Raw genomic sequence first — 15,342 nt, forward strand, 5'->3', positions numbered from 1 at the left:
CATGCACACACACACGTGAGAACTTAAGTTAGGATTTTTGCGCTATTCGGGTAACCGCTTGATAAAAATATGTTTTTTGGATAATACGAACGCAACCCGACTAGCGCAAAAAGCTTAACTCTAGCAGAGTTTTCGCAATTGCGGAAAAAAATACCCGCGCCACTTGTAATTTAGCCCATAGTCTTACAATATTGTGTGTATACAGTATATTTGTATGTGTGTGTGTGTGTGTGGTGGTAGTTATTTCTATGCATCATCTTATAGTTGAGGAGGTGTTTTTTTATCCCTTTAGATGAAACTAAAAATGACAAATAACACAACTGTAAGTTGGTGCAAAGCAATGACTACCATATGGATTTTTAAATTTTCTTATAATGCACAATAAAAAAACTGGTAGCCACTGCTATTCACCACCCTACACTTATAGTGATTATTTTATTTTTAATCCCAACAGCCCAAAATAAAAATTACAAAGACCACCTCTACTGAAAGGTGGTACAAATCAATGACTGATAAATACAAATTTAAATTTGTATCTTTTGAATTTAGATATTTCATTGATATTTTTTCGCTTCAAACCACCTATCATAAAATGTGCTAAGGTAATATATACATTTTTTTTGTGTGTTTTATAATAATCACCTTTAATCACCAGCAAGAGATCAAATGATTAGTAGAGGGCTTTGAGACATTGGTCTGTATGGTATTGTAGTCTGGAGGGTAGTGAGTATCTGCAGTAGGTTATTGCAAAACACATAAATGCACACACACACACTACACAAACTACAAAAAATAGCAACACACACCCATACACAACTCAAAAACGTCATATACACCCTACACAAACATTTCACGCACACTAAACACACTATTCATACACCACAAAAAGACTACACATAAAACATGAAAACACTACAGACAAACACCACTCAAACACTACCCAAACCACACATACACTATGCACTACACAACTACTACACACATCACACAGACACTACACACACTACCTAACCCTTTAAATGGACTCCATAGAAATTTACACACCGTAAACACAGAACTATTCTCTCACACTCTAAACCCCCTTCTCCTTGCAATCTCCTATCTTTTCTGAGGAATCTATCTCTCTGCATAATTCCATTCTGACCTCTGCCTTTGACAAAATAGCCCCTGCTTCCATAGCTCACACCCAACGGAAGCCACCCCTACGATGGAATACACATCTGACATGCTACTTGCAAAAATACGCCCACACTGCAGAACGGCACTGGAGGAAATCCCACTCCTCTGCCATCTTCTTGCATTACAGATTTATGCTGCACTTCTACTCCTCCAGCATCAACCTCTCCAAGCAAATCTAAAGCAAATCTACTTTTCAACTGTCATTTCATCTATCTCTTACAATCCTTGGTGTTTTATTTCCATTTTTATTACCTGTGCCCTTCCTCTCCTATCCTACATTTCAAAAATAAAATTGACTCCATCCAGCAGGAAATAAAATCCTGCCACAACAACAACATCCACTTCTCACAAATCACTGCAAACTTTCATACTTAGCCCACCTAAAATCTCACAACTTTCAGGAGGAGGTTTCTGCTCTCCTTTCATCTTCCCATCTTACTACCTGTCCCCTTGATCCTATTCCCTCACAGCTGCTACCTTCTCTTTCCCCTAATCTAACACCCATCCTCATACACATATTCAACCTCTCCATCATCCCTTAAAAATGCTCTAAGCACACCTATTCGTAAAAAAAAGTAACTCAATCCAGCATCCCTTTCAACTCTTGCCGAATTTCTCTTCTTCCCTCCACCTCTAAATTTCTTGAGCAGATCGTTTTTAAAAGCTTATCACACTTTATCTCATCTAACCATCTTCTTGACCCTCTGCAATCTTGCTTTGGCGCATAACACTTCCCCGAATCCATCATCACCAAGGTGACAAATTACCTACTTACTGCCAAGTCTAAAGGTCACTACTCCATGCTAATCTTTTTAGACCTCACAGTTGACCCTCCATTGCTGCTCCAGACCCTTCAATCCATGGGTATATATGACACAGCTCTACTGTGGCTCTCTTCCTACCTTTTAAAACGTACCTTCAGTGTATCCTTCTTTGACTCCTCCTCCCATCTTACCCTCTCTGTTGAGGTACCTCAAGACTCAGTTCTAGGTCCCCTTCATTTCTCAGTCTACACATTATCTCTAGGCTCTTTAGTCAAGTCCTGTGGGTTTCAGTATGATCTTTATGCTGATGAAACCCAAATCTACCTTTCCGCTGACTCGTGTCACCACTTGCCTATGTAATATCTCATCCTGGATGTCTTCTCATTACCTAAAGCTGAACCTCTCTTAAACTTAACTCATTCTATTTCATCCCTCTGCCAATCTCCCCATTTCCCAAATCTCACTTACTGTAGACAACTCTGTTATCACCTCACGCATGCTGCTTTGGAGTCACACTTGACTCAAAACTTTCTTTTTTTCTTTGCGCATTAAGTCCTTGGTTAATTCCTGCCACTTCCACCTTAAAAATATTTCTAAAATTCATCACTTTCTCACTCAAACACATCTAAGATTATTGTCCACTCCCTTATCATTTGCCACATTGACTACTGCAATTCTGTCTCCCAAGCTACTTTTCATTGAAAATATATATTCAGCAACGCACCCATTAGGCAGCATAGAAGTGTATTTTATGTAATGAATAAAAAAGAAAACATTATTTTAATGTCCTTTTAACTGTAACACTTTGATCAAAATCTCGCCGGTATGGAGAGAAATCACGCAAAATGTTTGGGAACAATTTTTTACCATCTTATTGTAATGCATGTGCTTCTCCTTCACCTCCAGAACCCTACATAGTGTTTGTGCAAAAACACACAAAAAAAATCTGAAATAAAAATAATGTATTCCCTTATAGATTTAAATGGAGCACACAAAGATGGAAAAAAAACTAACACCCTTACCCGCACGCAAACCTGGTCACAAAATAGTAATATTTCACATTCCAATGTTCTTCACATAGAAGAATATGTTCTATTTATTCATAAATAAATATTTCTATATATATTTGATGGATTTTTATAAAATATATACAGTGTCTATACCTCTCTCTCTCTCTCTCTCTCTCTCTCTCTATATATATATATATGATTATTTATAGGTATTATTATCTATATGATTATCTATAGGTATATATATATATATATATATATATAGCTATCTATTTCAAAATACTTAAAACATATTGCCTTATGTGATATATGTAAATATATGTATACACATGTAGTTATGTGTTTATATCTGTATATATGTCTGTAAATACATAAATACACCTATAAATATATAAATACATATATACACACATATGTATCTCTATGTTAAAGCCCTTTGCAGTTTTTTTTTCTTACACCTGAGACCTCATATATTTGAGCGCTTATGAAGTTTTTATGCAATATTTTTAATATTTTACTGTACTGTTAAATGTTTTTTTTATGTGTTTTGTGCAACTTTTTAATCGAGCATAAGAGTTAACCAGAGCTCTGAAGTCACGCTATCCTAATGCACATTTAATTCTAGTGTGCTTAAAGGGCCATGAAACCCAAAAATTTTCTTTCATGATTCAGATAGAGAATACAATTTTAAACAACTTTCCAAAGTACTTCTATTATTTAATTTGCCTCATTCTATTGTTATCCTTTGGAAATGTTTATCTAGGCAAGCTCAGGGGCAGCAGAGAACCTAGGTTCTAGCTGTTGATTGGTGGCTGCATATATCTATTGATTGTAAATTGGCTCACCCATGTGTTCAGTTAGAAACCATTAGTGCATTGCTGCTCCTTCAACAAATGATACCAATAGAATGAAACAGATTAGATAATAGAAGTAAAATAGAAAGTTGTTTAAAATTGTATTCTCTATCTGAATCATGAAAGAAAAATGTTGGGCTTCATGTCCCTTTAAGCAAACGCGTTTACTTTAAACTTGTAATACGTGTGCTACATATGACGCACGCAATGAGCCGTGATAAACCACTTTTTGCTCATGTGCAACAGTTAGCCCACCACTCATAATCTAACCCACATATTTTTAAAGGTTATCAAACATATTTACTATTATTTATCTGAGCTAGTGTGTTATAATATAAAGCTATTCACTACCTTTTGTAATATAAACAAATGTAAATAACGCTCATAATTATTTTAATGTTGCTTACTTTAAAAAAAAAAAAATTGCAGTTACTTCTTGTGATTGCCATCCTTTATCTAAAATAGTATCTGGGAAAATCAAAACATACATATTTGTAAAAAGATATAGCTCTGAATATTTGAATGCTCATCATAAATACTATGGGCTAGGTTTAAAGTGGAGCCCTAAATTATCGTGCTCCCGCAAACAGACACATTTGCTTGTTGTGGGAGTAAGATAATTAAACAGCCATTACAAGTGGCTGGTTATTGCTACCGCAAGCTCACAGTAGCAATTAGCACTCAAAAAATTAACCAGAGATCTGATATATGGTTAATTTTTTTTAAAGTGCCCCAAATGCCCTCAAAATAGAGGGCATTATAGCTCTTAATTAAAAGAAAATGTAGCATTTTTTAAAATTAAAAACAACTGCACTAAGAAGTTTTTGGGGTCTAAAGTTGGTGGAAGTGGGGGTTAGAAAAAAAACGGCACTGAAAAGTGCCTTGACATTGCGGTCTATGGGAACTGTGCTTATTTATACACACACACACACACATATATATATATATAATATATATATATAATATATATTATATATATATACAGTATATATATGCATATTACATAATCTGTGCTATCAGCTGAGAATTACGGATCTACCACCAATCAATCTACATTCATTGTTCTTTAGCCATGATCCTATTAATTAGTATGGGCTGAGAATGCTATGTGTATTTTCTTGCTAGCACTTGTGCATAGGGGCTTTTTTAATATCAGTAGATACTTTACTTTTCACTATCTATTTGTACTGTCAATGTTCAGTATTATTATAATAGTTAAAGTGGCCTTTCAGCATTTATGGTCATGAAGTGTTAATTTTTGTGTATTACAAAATAAAAATCATTATTTGGCTGTCAAAAATAAATAAATACACCTAAGCATTTAACAGAGTTATTTTAAAATGTGAGTGCATCTAAATTACCTGGTTTTATATTCCGGCAGCAGGGGCTTGTGTGGTGTTTTGCTTGTTGCTGCCACACTTGATGCTTCCCTTTTCGTATGTGAAGGCTAGCTGGTTTCTGTTTATTATAACACAACCTCTTCCGTTAATGATTATGGAATAAAACTGTTAACATAAGTTACTAATCTCCTAGGAATTAATGAAAAAGAAAAACTGTTGAATTAACTTTCTATTACGTTATACACTAAAAAAAAGATGAGATCTCAGGTGTTAGAAAAAAAATCCGGCAAAGTACATTAAGATAGACAAACATACAGATACATTGCTAAATATATATTTGTATGTATATAGATACAGTATGTCTATATAGGTGTACATATGTATTTATATGTGTATATATGTATTTACAGACATATATAAACATCTAAACACATATATGTACACCGATATAGACATACAGTATATATAAGTACATTAGAGCCTTTTGCCATTAAGTAGATGAAAAGATGTAAAAACATATAGATGCAATATTCATATTTAATAAAGATTTTAACTATGTATTTACTGTAAATATTTCACATTTGCTAATGCGAATATGCTATGTTGTTTGCGCGATGGGTGTTAAAAAAAAGTAACCATTTTTTTTTCTCCATTGACTTCTATGGGGAATGCGAAACTACGATGGTGTTTGTGTTGTCTGGGGTTTTTTTTTCTACTTTTTTTCTCCATTGATTTCTTTGGGGGAATACATGCACGCACACATGAAAACTTAGGATTTTTGTGTTATTCGGGTTACCACTAGCGCAAAATATGTTTTTTTGGAACTTGTAATATGAATTCAACCCAACTAGCGCAAAAAGCTTATCTCTATCTGAGTTTCCGCAATTGCGGAAACAAACATACTGCGCCACTTAAATTTAGCCCATAGGCCTCTAGTTATGAAGCTCTGTATTTTCCTGCATTCGCCGGCCCAATACGCTCGCCTAAACTCGCCTAACATCACCGCCGCTGACCTGAATACGTTCGCCAAAGTTATCAAAAAAGCTGTCAAGAAGCCGCGCACCAAGTACGGAGCGATGAGCAGTGGACTGTTGTTAACTGACAGTCATCGATCTCGCTGCTCATCGGCTTCTTCGCAGCTTTCTTGCTAGCCTGTCACTAAGCACCCACACTAAACTATACTGTTATACCCCCTAAACCGCCTCTCCCGGAGCCCCCTGCACCTAAATAAAGTTATTACCCCCTAAACCGCCGCTCCTGGACCCCTCCGCAACTATTATAAATATAATAAATAAATTTATTAACCCCTAAACCGCCACTCCCGGACCCCGCCGCCACCTACATTAAAATTATTAACCCCTAATCTGCCCCCCCTACACCGCCGCCACCTACTTTATACTTATTAACCCCTAACACCCCCCTAACTTAAATATTATTTAAATTAATCTAAATAAATATTACTATAATTAACTAAATTATTCCTATTTAAAACTAAATACTTACCTGTAAAATAAACCCTAAGATAGTTACAATATAATTAATAATTACATTGTAGCTATTTTAGGGTTTATTTTTATTTTACAGGCAACTTTGTATTTATTTTAACTAGGTACAATAGCTATTACATAGTTATAAACTATTTAATAGCTACCTAGCTAAAATAACTACAAAATGACCTGTAAAATAAATCCTAACCTAAGTTACAAATACACCTAACACTATACTATCAATAAATTAATTAAATAAATTAACTACAATTATCTATAATAAAATACAATTAAATAAACTAAACTATATTACAAAAAACAAACACTAAATTACAAAAAATAAAAAAATATTACAAGAAGTTTAATCTAATTACACCTAATAAAATAAAAAAAGCCCCCCAAAATAATAAAATTCCCTATCCTAAACTAAATTACAAATAGTAGTAATCAGCTCTTTTACCAGCCCTTAAAAGGGCCTTTTGCGGGGCATTGCCCCAAAGTAATCAGCTCTTTTACCTGTAAAAAAAGAAATACAATACCCCCCTCAACATTACAACCCACCACCCACACACCCCTACTCTAAAACCCACCCGATCCCCCCTTAAATAAACCTAACACTACCCCATTGAAGATCACCCTACCTTGAGCCGTCTTCACCCAGCCGGGCACCACTGGTAATCCGATGCGGCAGAAGAGGACATCCGGACCGGCAGAAGTCTTCATCCGATCGGGGCAGAAGAGGTCTCATCTAACCATCTTCTTGACCCTCTGCAATCTTGCTTTGGTGCATTGCACTTCCCTGAATCCATCATCACCAAGGTGACAAATTACCTACTTACTGCCAAGTCTAAAAGTCACTACTCCATATGCTAATCTTTTTAGACCTCTCAGCAGCCTTTGACACAGTTGACCATCCATTGCTGCTCCAGACCCTTCAATCCATGGGTAAATGTGACACAGCTCTACTGTGGCTCTCTTCCTACATTTTTAAATGTACCTTCAGTGTATACTTCTCTAACGTCTCCTCCATCTAGCCCTCTCTGTTTAAGTACATCAAAGCTCATTTCTAGGTCCCCTTTTTTTCTCAGTCTACACATTGGGGCCGAATTATCCACAGCATCCAATTACCCGCAAATCTGCAGGGGGCAGCATTGCACAAGCAGTTCACTCAAACTGCTTGTGCAATGATAAATGCCGACAGCGTATGCTGTCGGCATTCATTGATGTCTGAGCGGATCATGTCGGACAGACCATTGATAAATCAGCCCTATGATCTCTAGGCTCTTTAGTCAAGTCCTGTGGGTTTCAGTATAATCTTTATGCTGATGACGACCAAATATACCTTTCCACACCAGACATTTCCTCTTCTCTGCTGACTCATGTCACCACTTGCATAGCTAATATCTCATCCTGGATGGCTTCTCATTACCTAAAGCTGAACCTCTCTCTAACTTAACTCATTCTATTTCCTCCCTCTGCCAATCTCACCATTTTTAAAATCTCATTTACTGTAGACAACTCTATCCTCAGCTCACGAGTGCTGCCTTGGAGTCACACTTGACTCAAAACTTTCTTTTTTCTCCCCAAATTAAGTCCTTGGTTAATTCCTGCCACTTCCACCTTAAAAATATTGCTAAAATTCATCACTTTCTCACTCAAACACATCTACGATTCTTGTCCACTCACTTATTATTTGTCACCTTGACTGCAATCCTGTTTCCTAAGCTACCGCCTGTCCCCTCTACAATCCATCTTGAATGCTTCAACCAGGCTTATTTTCCTTAAGCATCACTCCACATCTGCTGCGCCTCTTTTCCAACACCTCCTCTGGCTTCTATTAGCCACAAGAAGAACATTCTAAATTTTACCCTAACATACAAGGCCCTCACCAACACTGCACCCTTCTATATTTCTGCCTTTGTCTAAGAATACTCCCCAACTCACCCCCTTTGCTCTGCTCAAGACCTACATCTCTCTCTCATCTCTCATTACTTCCTCACACTCTCCTCTGCAAGACTTTTCTAGAACTGCACTTATCATATGGAACTCCTTGCATCACTGTCAGACTTTCCTCTAGTCTCAAAAACTGTATGTTCCTTAAAAACATATCTGTTCAAGGATTTGTACAACTTACATTAAGATGTCTGTACTTCTTAGGTTTCCCTCTCCCTCAACATTTACATCTACTTCCTTTAGAATGTAAGCTCACAAGTCCACCTGTTCTGTTGTAAAAAGATATACCTCTGCATATTTGAATGTTCATAAATACTATGGGCTAGGTTTAAAGTGGAGCCCTAAATTACTGTGCTCCCGCAAACAGGCAAATTTGCTCGTTTGTGGGAGCAAGATAATTAAACAGCCATTACAAGTGTCTGGTTATTGCTACCGCAAGCTCACAGTAGCAATTAGCACTCAAAAATTAACCAGAGATCCGATACCTGGTTAATTTTTTTAAAGTGCCCCAAATGCCCTTAAAATAGAGGGCATTATAGTTCTTAATTAAAAGAAAATGTAGCATTTTTTTAAATTAAAACAACTGCACTAAAAAGTTTTTGGGGTCTAAAGTTAGTAGAAGTTGGGTGTTAGAAAAAAAAGGCACTTGACATTGCGGTCTATGAAAACTGTGTTTATTAATATATATATATATGTATATTACATCATCTGTGCTATCAGCTGAGAATCACTGATCTACCACCAATCAATATACATTCATTGTTCTTTAGTCATGATTCCATTAATTAGTATGGGCTGAGAATGCTATGTTTATTTTCTTGCTAGCTTTTGTGCATGGGGGCTTTTTTATATCAGTAGATACTGTACTTTTTACTATCTATTTGTACTGTCAATGTTCAGCATTAATTTTATAGTTAAAGTTTTAGAGGTATTGCAAAATACAAATACCGGTAATGATTTGACTTTCAAAAATAAATAAATACACCTAAACATTTAACAGAGTTAATTTTAAATGTGAGGGCGTCTAAATGACCTGTTTTACACAAGCGGGGGCTTGTGTTGTCTTTTGCTTGTTGCTGCCACACTTGATGATTCCCTTTTCGTATGTTGTGGAGGCTAGCTGGTTTCTGTTTATTATAACACAAACTCCAACCTCTTCTCTTAATGATTGTGGATTAAAACTGTTTACATAAATTACCTAATTTCCTAGGAATTAATGAAAGAGACAAACTGTTGAGCTAACTTTCTATTACGTTATACATGAGAAACTTAAAGTTCCCTTGAAAAGTCCCTTCTTCCTGTTATGTGCTGAAAATATACAAATCAAATATTTTTAAGTAAGCAAAAAATTGACCCAAAGCAGTTATAAAGAAGAAATGTAACATAACCTCAATAGAATCTGTATGAATTTGAAAATCAAAGGTAATTTCTTTCTATGGAAAAAATGAAAAATCTGATTTTACCTTCTGTGGACGAGATTACATATACGGCGCAGGCTTCAGCGTAACTGCTGGAACCCGCGTCACCTGTAATTTCACTTGCACATCGGGAATCACATATACGGTGCCGGCAGTTCATGAACTGCCATAAGTCGGATAAACTAGCGATGTCCAGAAATGTGCGTAAATACAGTGACTTACGGCAGTTCAGAAACTGCTGGCGCATAAGAAAAAAAAACCTGACACGTCAAAACCCCTATAGCCGAAATCCCCACACATCACTACTAATAATAAAAGTATTAACCCCTATACCGACAACCCCCCAGAACGCAATATACCTAATAAATGTATTAACCGCTAACCCGCCATTCACTCACATCACGATCTACCTAATATGTGTATTAATGCCTAACCTGCCATTCACCCACATTGTGATCTACCTAATATATGTATTAACCCCTAAACTGCCATTCACCCACAATGCCAACTACCTATCAACACTATTAACCCCTAATCCGCCCACCCCCACAACGCCAACTATCAACACTATTAACCCCTAATCCACCAACCCCCCACAACGCAAAGTACCTATCAACACTATTAACCCCTAAACTGCCAACCCCCCACAACGCATTAAACCTAATGAACCAATTAACCCCTAAACTGCCAACCCCCCCAAACGCAAATAACTCATTTAATTTCTAAGCCCCCTAACTTAAGACCCCCTAAATTAACCCCAATTGCATAAAATAAAAAAATACTAAGTTACAGTGAAAATAAAAAATCTGACATTACTTTAAAAGTAAAATAAAACTAAGATTAAATTAAATTAATCTAAAAATGACAAATAAGAAAAGTCTAACATTACAGAAAAAATAAACAAAATTATTAAAAATAAAAAATTAAACCTAATCCCAATGGCCTAGATTTGGAGTTTTGTCGGTAAAGACCCGCGTAGCTAACGCCGGCTTTTTTCTGTCCGCACCATAAAAATAACTCTGGTATTGAGAGTCCACATAAAGGCTGCGTTAGGCTCCAAAAAAGGAGCGTAGAGCATATTTAACGCAGCTTCAACTCTCGATACCAGAGTTGCTTACGCAAGAGGCCAGCCTCAAAAACGTGCTCGTGCACGATTCTCCCATAGAAAACAATGGGGCTGTTTGAGCTGAAAAAAAACCTAACACCTGCAAAAAAGCCGCGTTCAGCTCCTAACGCAGCCCCATTGTTTGCTATGCGGAAACACTTCCTACGTCTGCACCTAACACTCTAAAATGTACCCCGAGTCTAAACACCCCTAACCTTACACTTATTAATCCCTAATCTGCTGCCCCCGCTATCGCTGACCCCTGCATATTATTATTAACCCCTAATCTGCCGCTCCGTAAACCGCCGCTACTTACATTATCCCTATGTACCCCTAATCTGCTGCCCTAACATCGCCGACCCCTATATTATATTTATTAACCCCTAATCTGCCCCCCACAACGTCGCCTCCACCTGCCTACACTTATTAACCCCTAATCTGCCGACCGGACCGCCCCGCTATTATTATAAAGTTATTAACCCCTAAACCGCCTCACTAACCCTATAATAAATAGTATTAACCCCTAATCTGCCCTCCCTAACATCGCCGACACCTAACTTCAAACATTAACCCCTAATCTGCCGACTGGAGCTCACCGCTATTGTAATAAATGTATTAACCCCTAAAACAAAGTCTAACCCTAACACTAACACCCCCCTAAATTAAATATAATTTAAATCTAACGAAATTAATTAACTCTTATTAAATAAATTATTCCTATTTAAAGCTAAATACTTACCTGTAAAATAAATCCTAATATAGCTACAATATAAATTATAATTATATTATAGCTATTTTAGGATTTATATTTATTTTACAGGTAACTTTGTATTTATTTTAACCAGGTACAATAGCTATTAAATAGTTAAGAACTATTTAATAGCTACAATAGTTAAAATAATTACAAAATTACCTGTAAAATAAATCCTAACCTAAGTTACAATTAAACCTAACACTAAACTATCAATAAATTAATTAAATAAACTACCTACAATTACCTACAATTAACCTAACACTACACTATCAATAAATTAATTAAATACAATTCCTACAAATAAATACAATTAAATAAACTAGCTAAAGTACAAAAAATATAAAAGAACTAAGTTACAAAAAATAAAAAAATATTTACAAACATAATAAAAATATTACAACAATTTTAAACTAATTACACCTACTCTAAGCCCCCTAATAAAATAACAAAGCCCCCCAAAATAAAAAAATACCCTACCCTATTCTAAATTACTAAAGTTCAAAGCTCTTTTACCTTACCAGCCCTGAACAGGGCCCTTTGCGGGGCATGCCCCAAGAAGTTCAGCTCTTTTGCCTGTAAAAAAAAACATACAATACCCAAGCCCCCCAACATTACAACCCACCACCCACATACCCCTAATCTAACCCAACCCCCCATTAAATAAACCTAACACTAAGCCCCTGAAGATATTCCTACCTTGTCTTCACCTCACCGGGTTCAACAATCTGTCCAGAAGAGCTCCTCCGATGTCCTGATCCAAGCCCAAGCGGGGGGCTGAAGAGGTCCATGATCCGGCTGAAGTCTTCATCCAAGCAGGGCAGAAGAGGTCTTCCATCCGATTGAAGTCCTCATCCAAGCGGATCTTCTATGGTCATCCATCCGGAGCGGAGCGGCAGGATCCTGAAGACCTCCGACGCAGAACATCCATCCTGGCCGACGACTGAACGACGAATGACGGTTCCTTTAAATTACGTCATCCAAGATGGCGTCCCTCGAATTCCGATTGGCTGATAGGATTCTATCAGCCAATCGGAATTAAGGTAGGAATATTCTGATTGGCTGATGGAATCAGCCAATCAGAATCAAGTTCAATCCGATTGGCTGATCCAATCAGCCAATCAGATTGAGCTCACATTCTATTGGCGGTTCCGATCAGCCAATAGAATGCGAGCTCAATCTGATTGGCTGATAGGATCAGCCAATCGGATTGAACTTGATTCTGATTGTAAGATCGTAAGAAGAGGATCTCCACGCTCGATGGCTCCGTGGTCGCCAGTCTTCTATTCCACGATCACCTCCTCTCTGTGCCGGCTTGGTCCTGGATGAAGATAGAAGAGGTTGCTGGAATAAGAGATCTCCGCTTCAAAGAAGACTTCACCGTCTGGAAGAATACCTTCTACGCCGGTTAGCTAAGGTTTTTTTAGTGTTAGTTTTTTTTTTATTTTGGGGGGTTTGGTGGGTGGGTGGTTTTACTGTTAGGGGGCTTAATATTTTTAAATGTAAAAGAGTTGTTTAACTTAAGGCAATGCCCTACAAAAAGCCCTTTTAAGGGCTATTGGTAGTTTAGTTTAGATTAGGGGGTGTTTTTATTTTGGGGGTCTTTATTATTTTCATAGGGACTAGGTTTAATTTTTTTATTTTTGATAATTTGGTTTATTATTTTCTGTAATGTTAGACTTTTTTATTTATTTGTAATTTTAGATTAATTTAAACTTTTTTTTTTATTTTTATTGTAATATAGTATTTTTTAATTTTAGGTAATTAGTGCCAGTCCTAGTTTTGTTTAATTTCATTCATTATTTTAAATTGTGTCTTTTTGTAGTAATGTTTTAACAGAGTTACATTGTGGCAGTTTACACTTGTGCTGTGACTCAGGTTAACTAACAGTTAACTTGTATTTCTACCTGTGTTAGCCAATGATTGGTTATACAGGTAACTCACCTCTGATTAAAGCAGCTGCTGGAGACTCTGTCTTTAGCTCTGATGAACTGCCAGTAAGGCAGGAAACGCGTCAGCTGTGGACTCTGTGATCTGTGCTGTTAATGTTTTTAACGCAAGTATAATAAATTGACTTTTAACATTTATATCTCTCCCTGCCTGCATTTCTACTCCAAGGGATTGTGCTTTTGTTGTATTCATTGATATTTGCCTGCTCAGTAAGGGTTTTTGGAGAGCCCCAGCAATCCCAGGAGTGAGACAGCTCACAGTGGAACATTTACCTGCTGTGATCACGGAGGGCGTGGACCGCAAGTGCACTGTAATCAAATGGAACAGTGTTGTTTGGGTGAGCACAGTGTTTGAACTACCTATACATATATATTATACTACTTTTTATAACCCAGGTGCTACATCTTAAAGCGGCAAGCTTTCCATGATATTGATGAGTGGGGACATTGTTGTTTACCATTTGCAACTTTAATCTTGTGATATCCGCTATTTGTGGGACCCTTGATTAGGGTAGTTTCACAAGTAATACATACCTTTCATATCCAGAAATTGGAAGCCACTAAGCAGCTTGTGAATTTGCATTGTATTTATCTCCAGAGAGGCTTCTTTCCTGGAATATATTTTTACCTGCTTCATCACTTGTTATTAATTATGGCTGCATATAACGATAAGGGCAGGAGGGAGAGAACAACTGTTCAAACGCACAGACACAGATCATAACAAGCTAGAACTGGGAACTTTATATTCTAACAAAGAGAAAATTCATGTCAAAGAATTAAAACTTTGGTGGGACATTGAATTCTTGGAACATTATCTAGAAGAAAAGAAAATCCTGAGGGGATTAAGAATGAAAAAATTTCCAGCTTTTCATAAAGATTTCCCAGAATTCATGATTTCATGGAATGAGTCCCTGACTGAATGTTCTCTCATACTAATGGAAAAATTGGTCAAATTCAAGAAGGAACAGAGAGAAGGTATTTTATCAGAAATTGAAAATTTGGATAAAGAACTGGAAAAATTTAAGGATGATGAGAAAATCATACCCTTTCAGAAGCAATTAGATGAAGCTCTGGACAAACTTAACACTGAATTATCCGATAATAAATATAAAACGTATGAGAGGGATGCAAAGGATTACGACTTTGGCATAGTTTATAGTTGGAACACTGAGAGGAGAGCTAAAAATAAGTCTTCTAACAAAAAGAAGGGCAGCAATAGCAAAAATAAAAAAAAAGTGACATTCTCTAGCTTTGAAAGCACAGCTGGTTTGAGTGACACCAGTTCAACGACCACTTCTACTTCAACTTTAACTATGCCTTGCAATATCGTATTAACGACCTCTACACCTATTAGAACATCATCGGATACAGAAGTAACACTGGGAGCCAGATCAAAAAACGGGATAACATACACGGATCAGCCAAAAGGAAAAAACAAAGGAAATCAGGAGCAGACCCCACACATAGGGGCGTGACACCGAGATATCCAAATCGCACTGCACAGTGGAAGAAGAAGAACACACAAGGGAGGC

The 15,342-nt window shown here is 36.8% G+C and overlaps 1 protein-coding gene across 1 annotated transcript in view; it reads left to right on the forward strand.

Annotated features, from left to right (window-relative positions):
- The window catches only part of LOC128663866 (C-type mannose receptor 2), a 347,089-nt gene that overhangs the window by 159,502 nt on the left and 172,245 nt on the right, over positions 1 to 15,342 (forward strand). Inside the window, exon 5 of the mRNA XM_053718428.1 lies at positions 14,489 to 14,968. Coding sequence (XP_053574403.1) covers positions 14,489 to 14,968 — 480 coding nt within the window. The remainder of the gene's footprint in view (positions 1 to 14,488; positions 14,969 to 15,342) is intronic.

This window comes from Bombina bombina, chromosome 1 (genome assembly GCF_027579735.1).
Source record: "Bombina bombina isolate aBomBom1 chromosome 1, aBomBom1.pri, whole genome shotgun sequence".
Taxonomy (NCBI): Eukaryota; Metazoa; Chordata; class Amphibia; order Anura; family Bombinatoridae; genus Bombina; species Bombina bombina.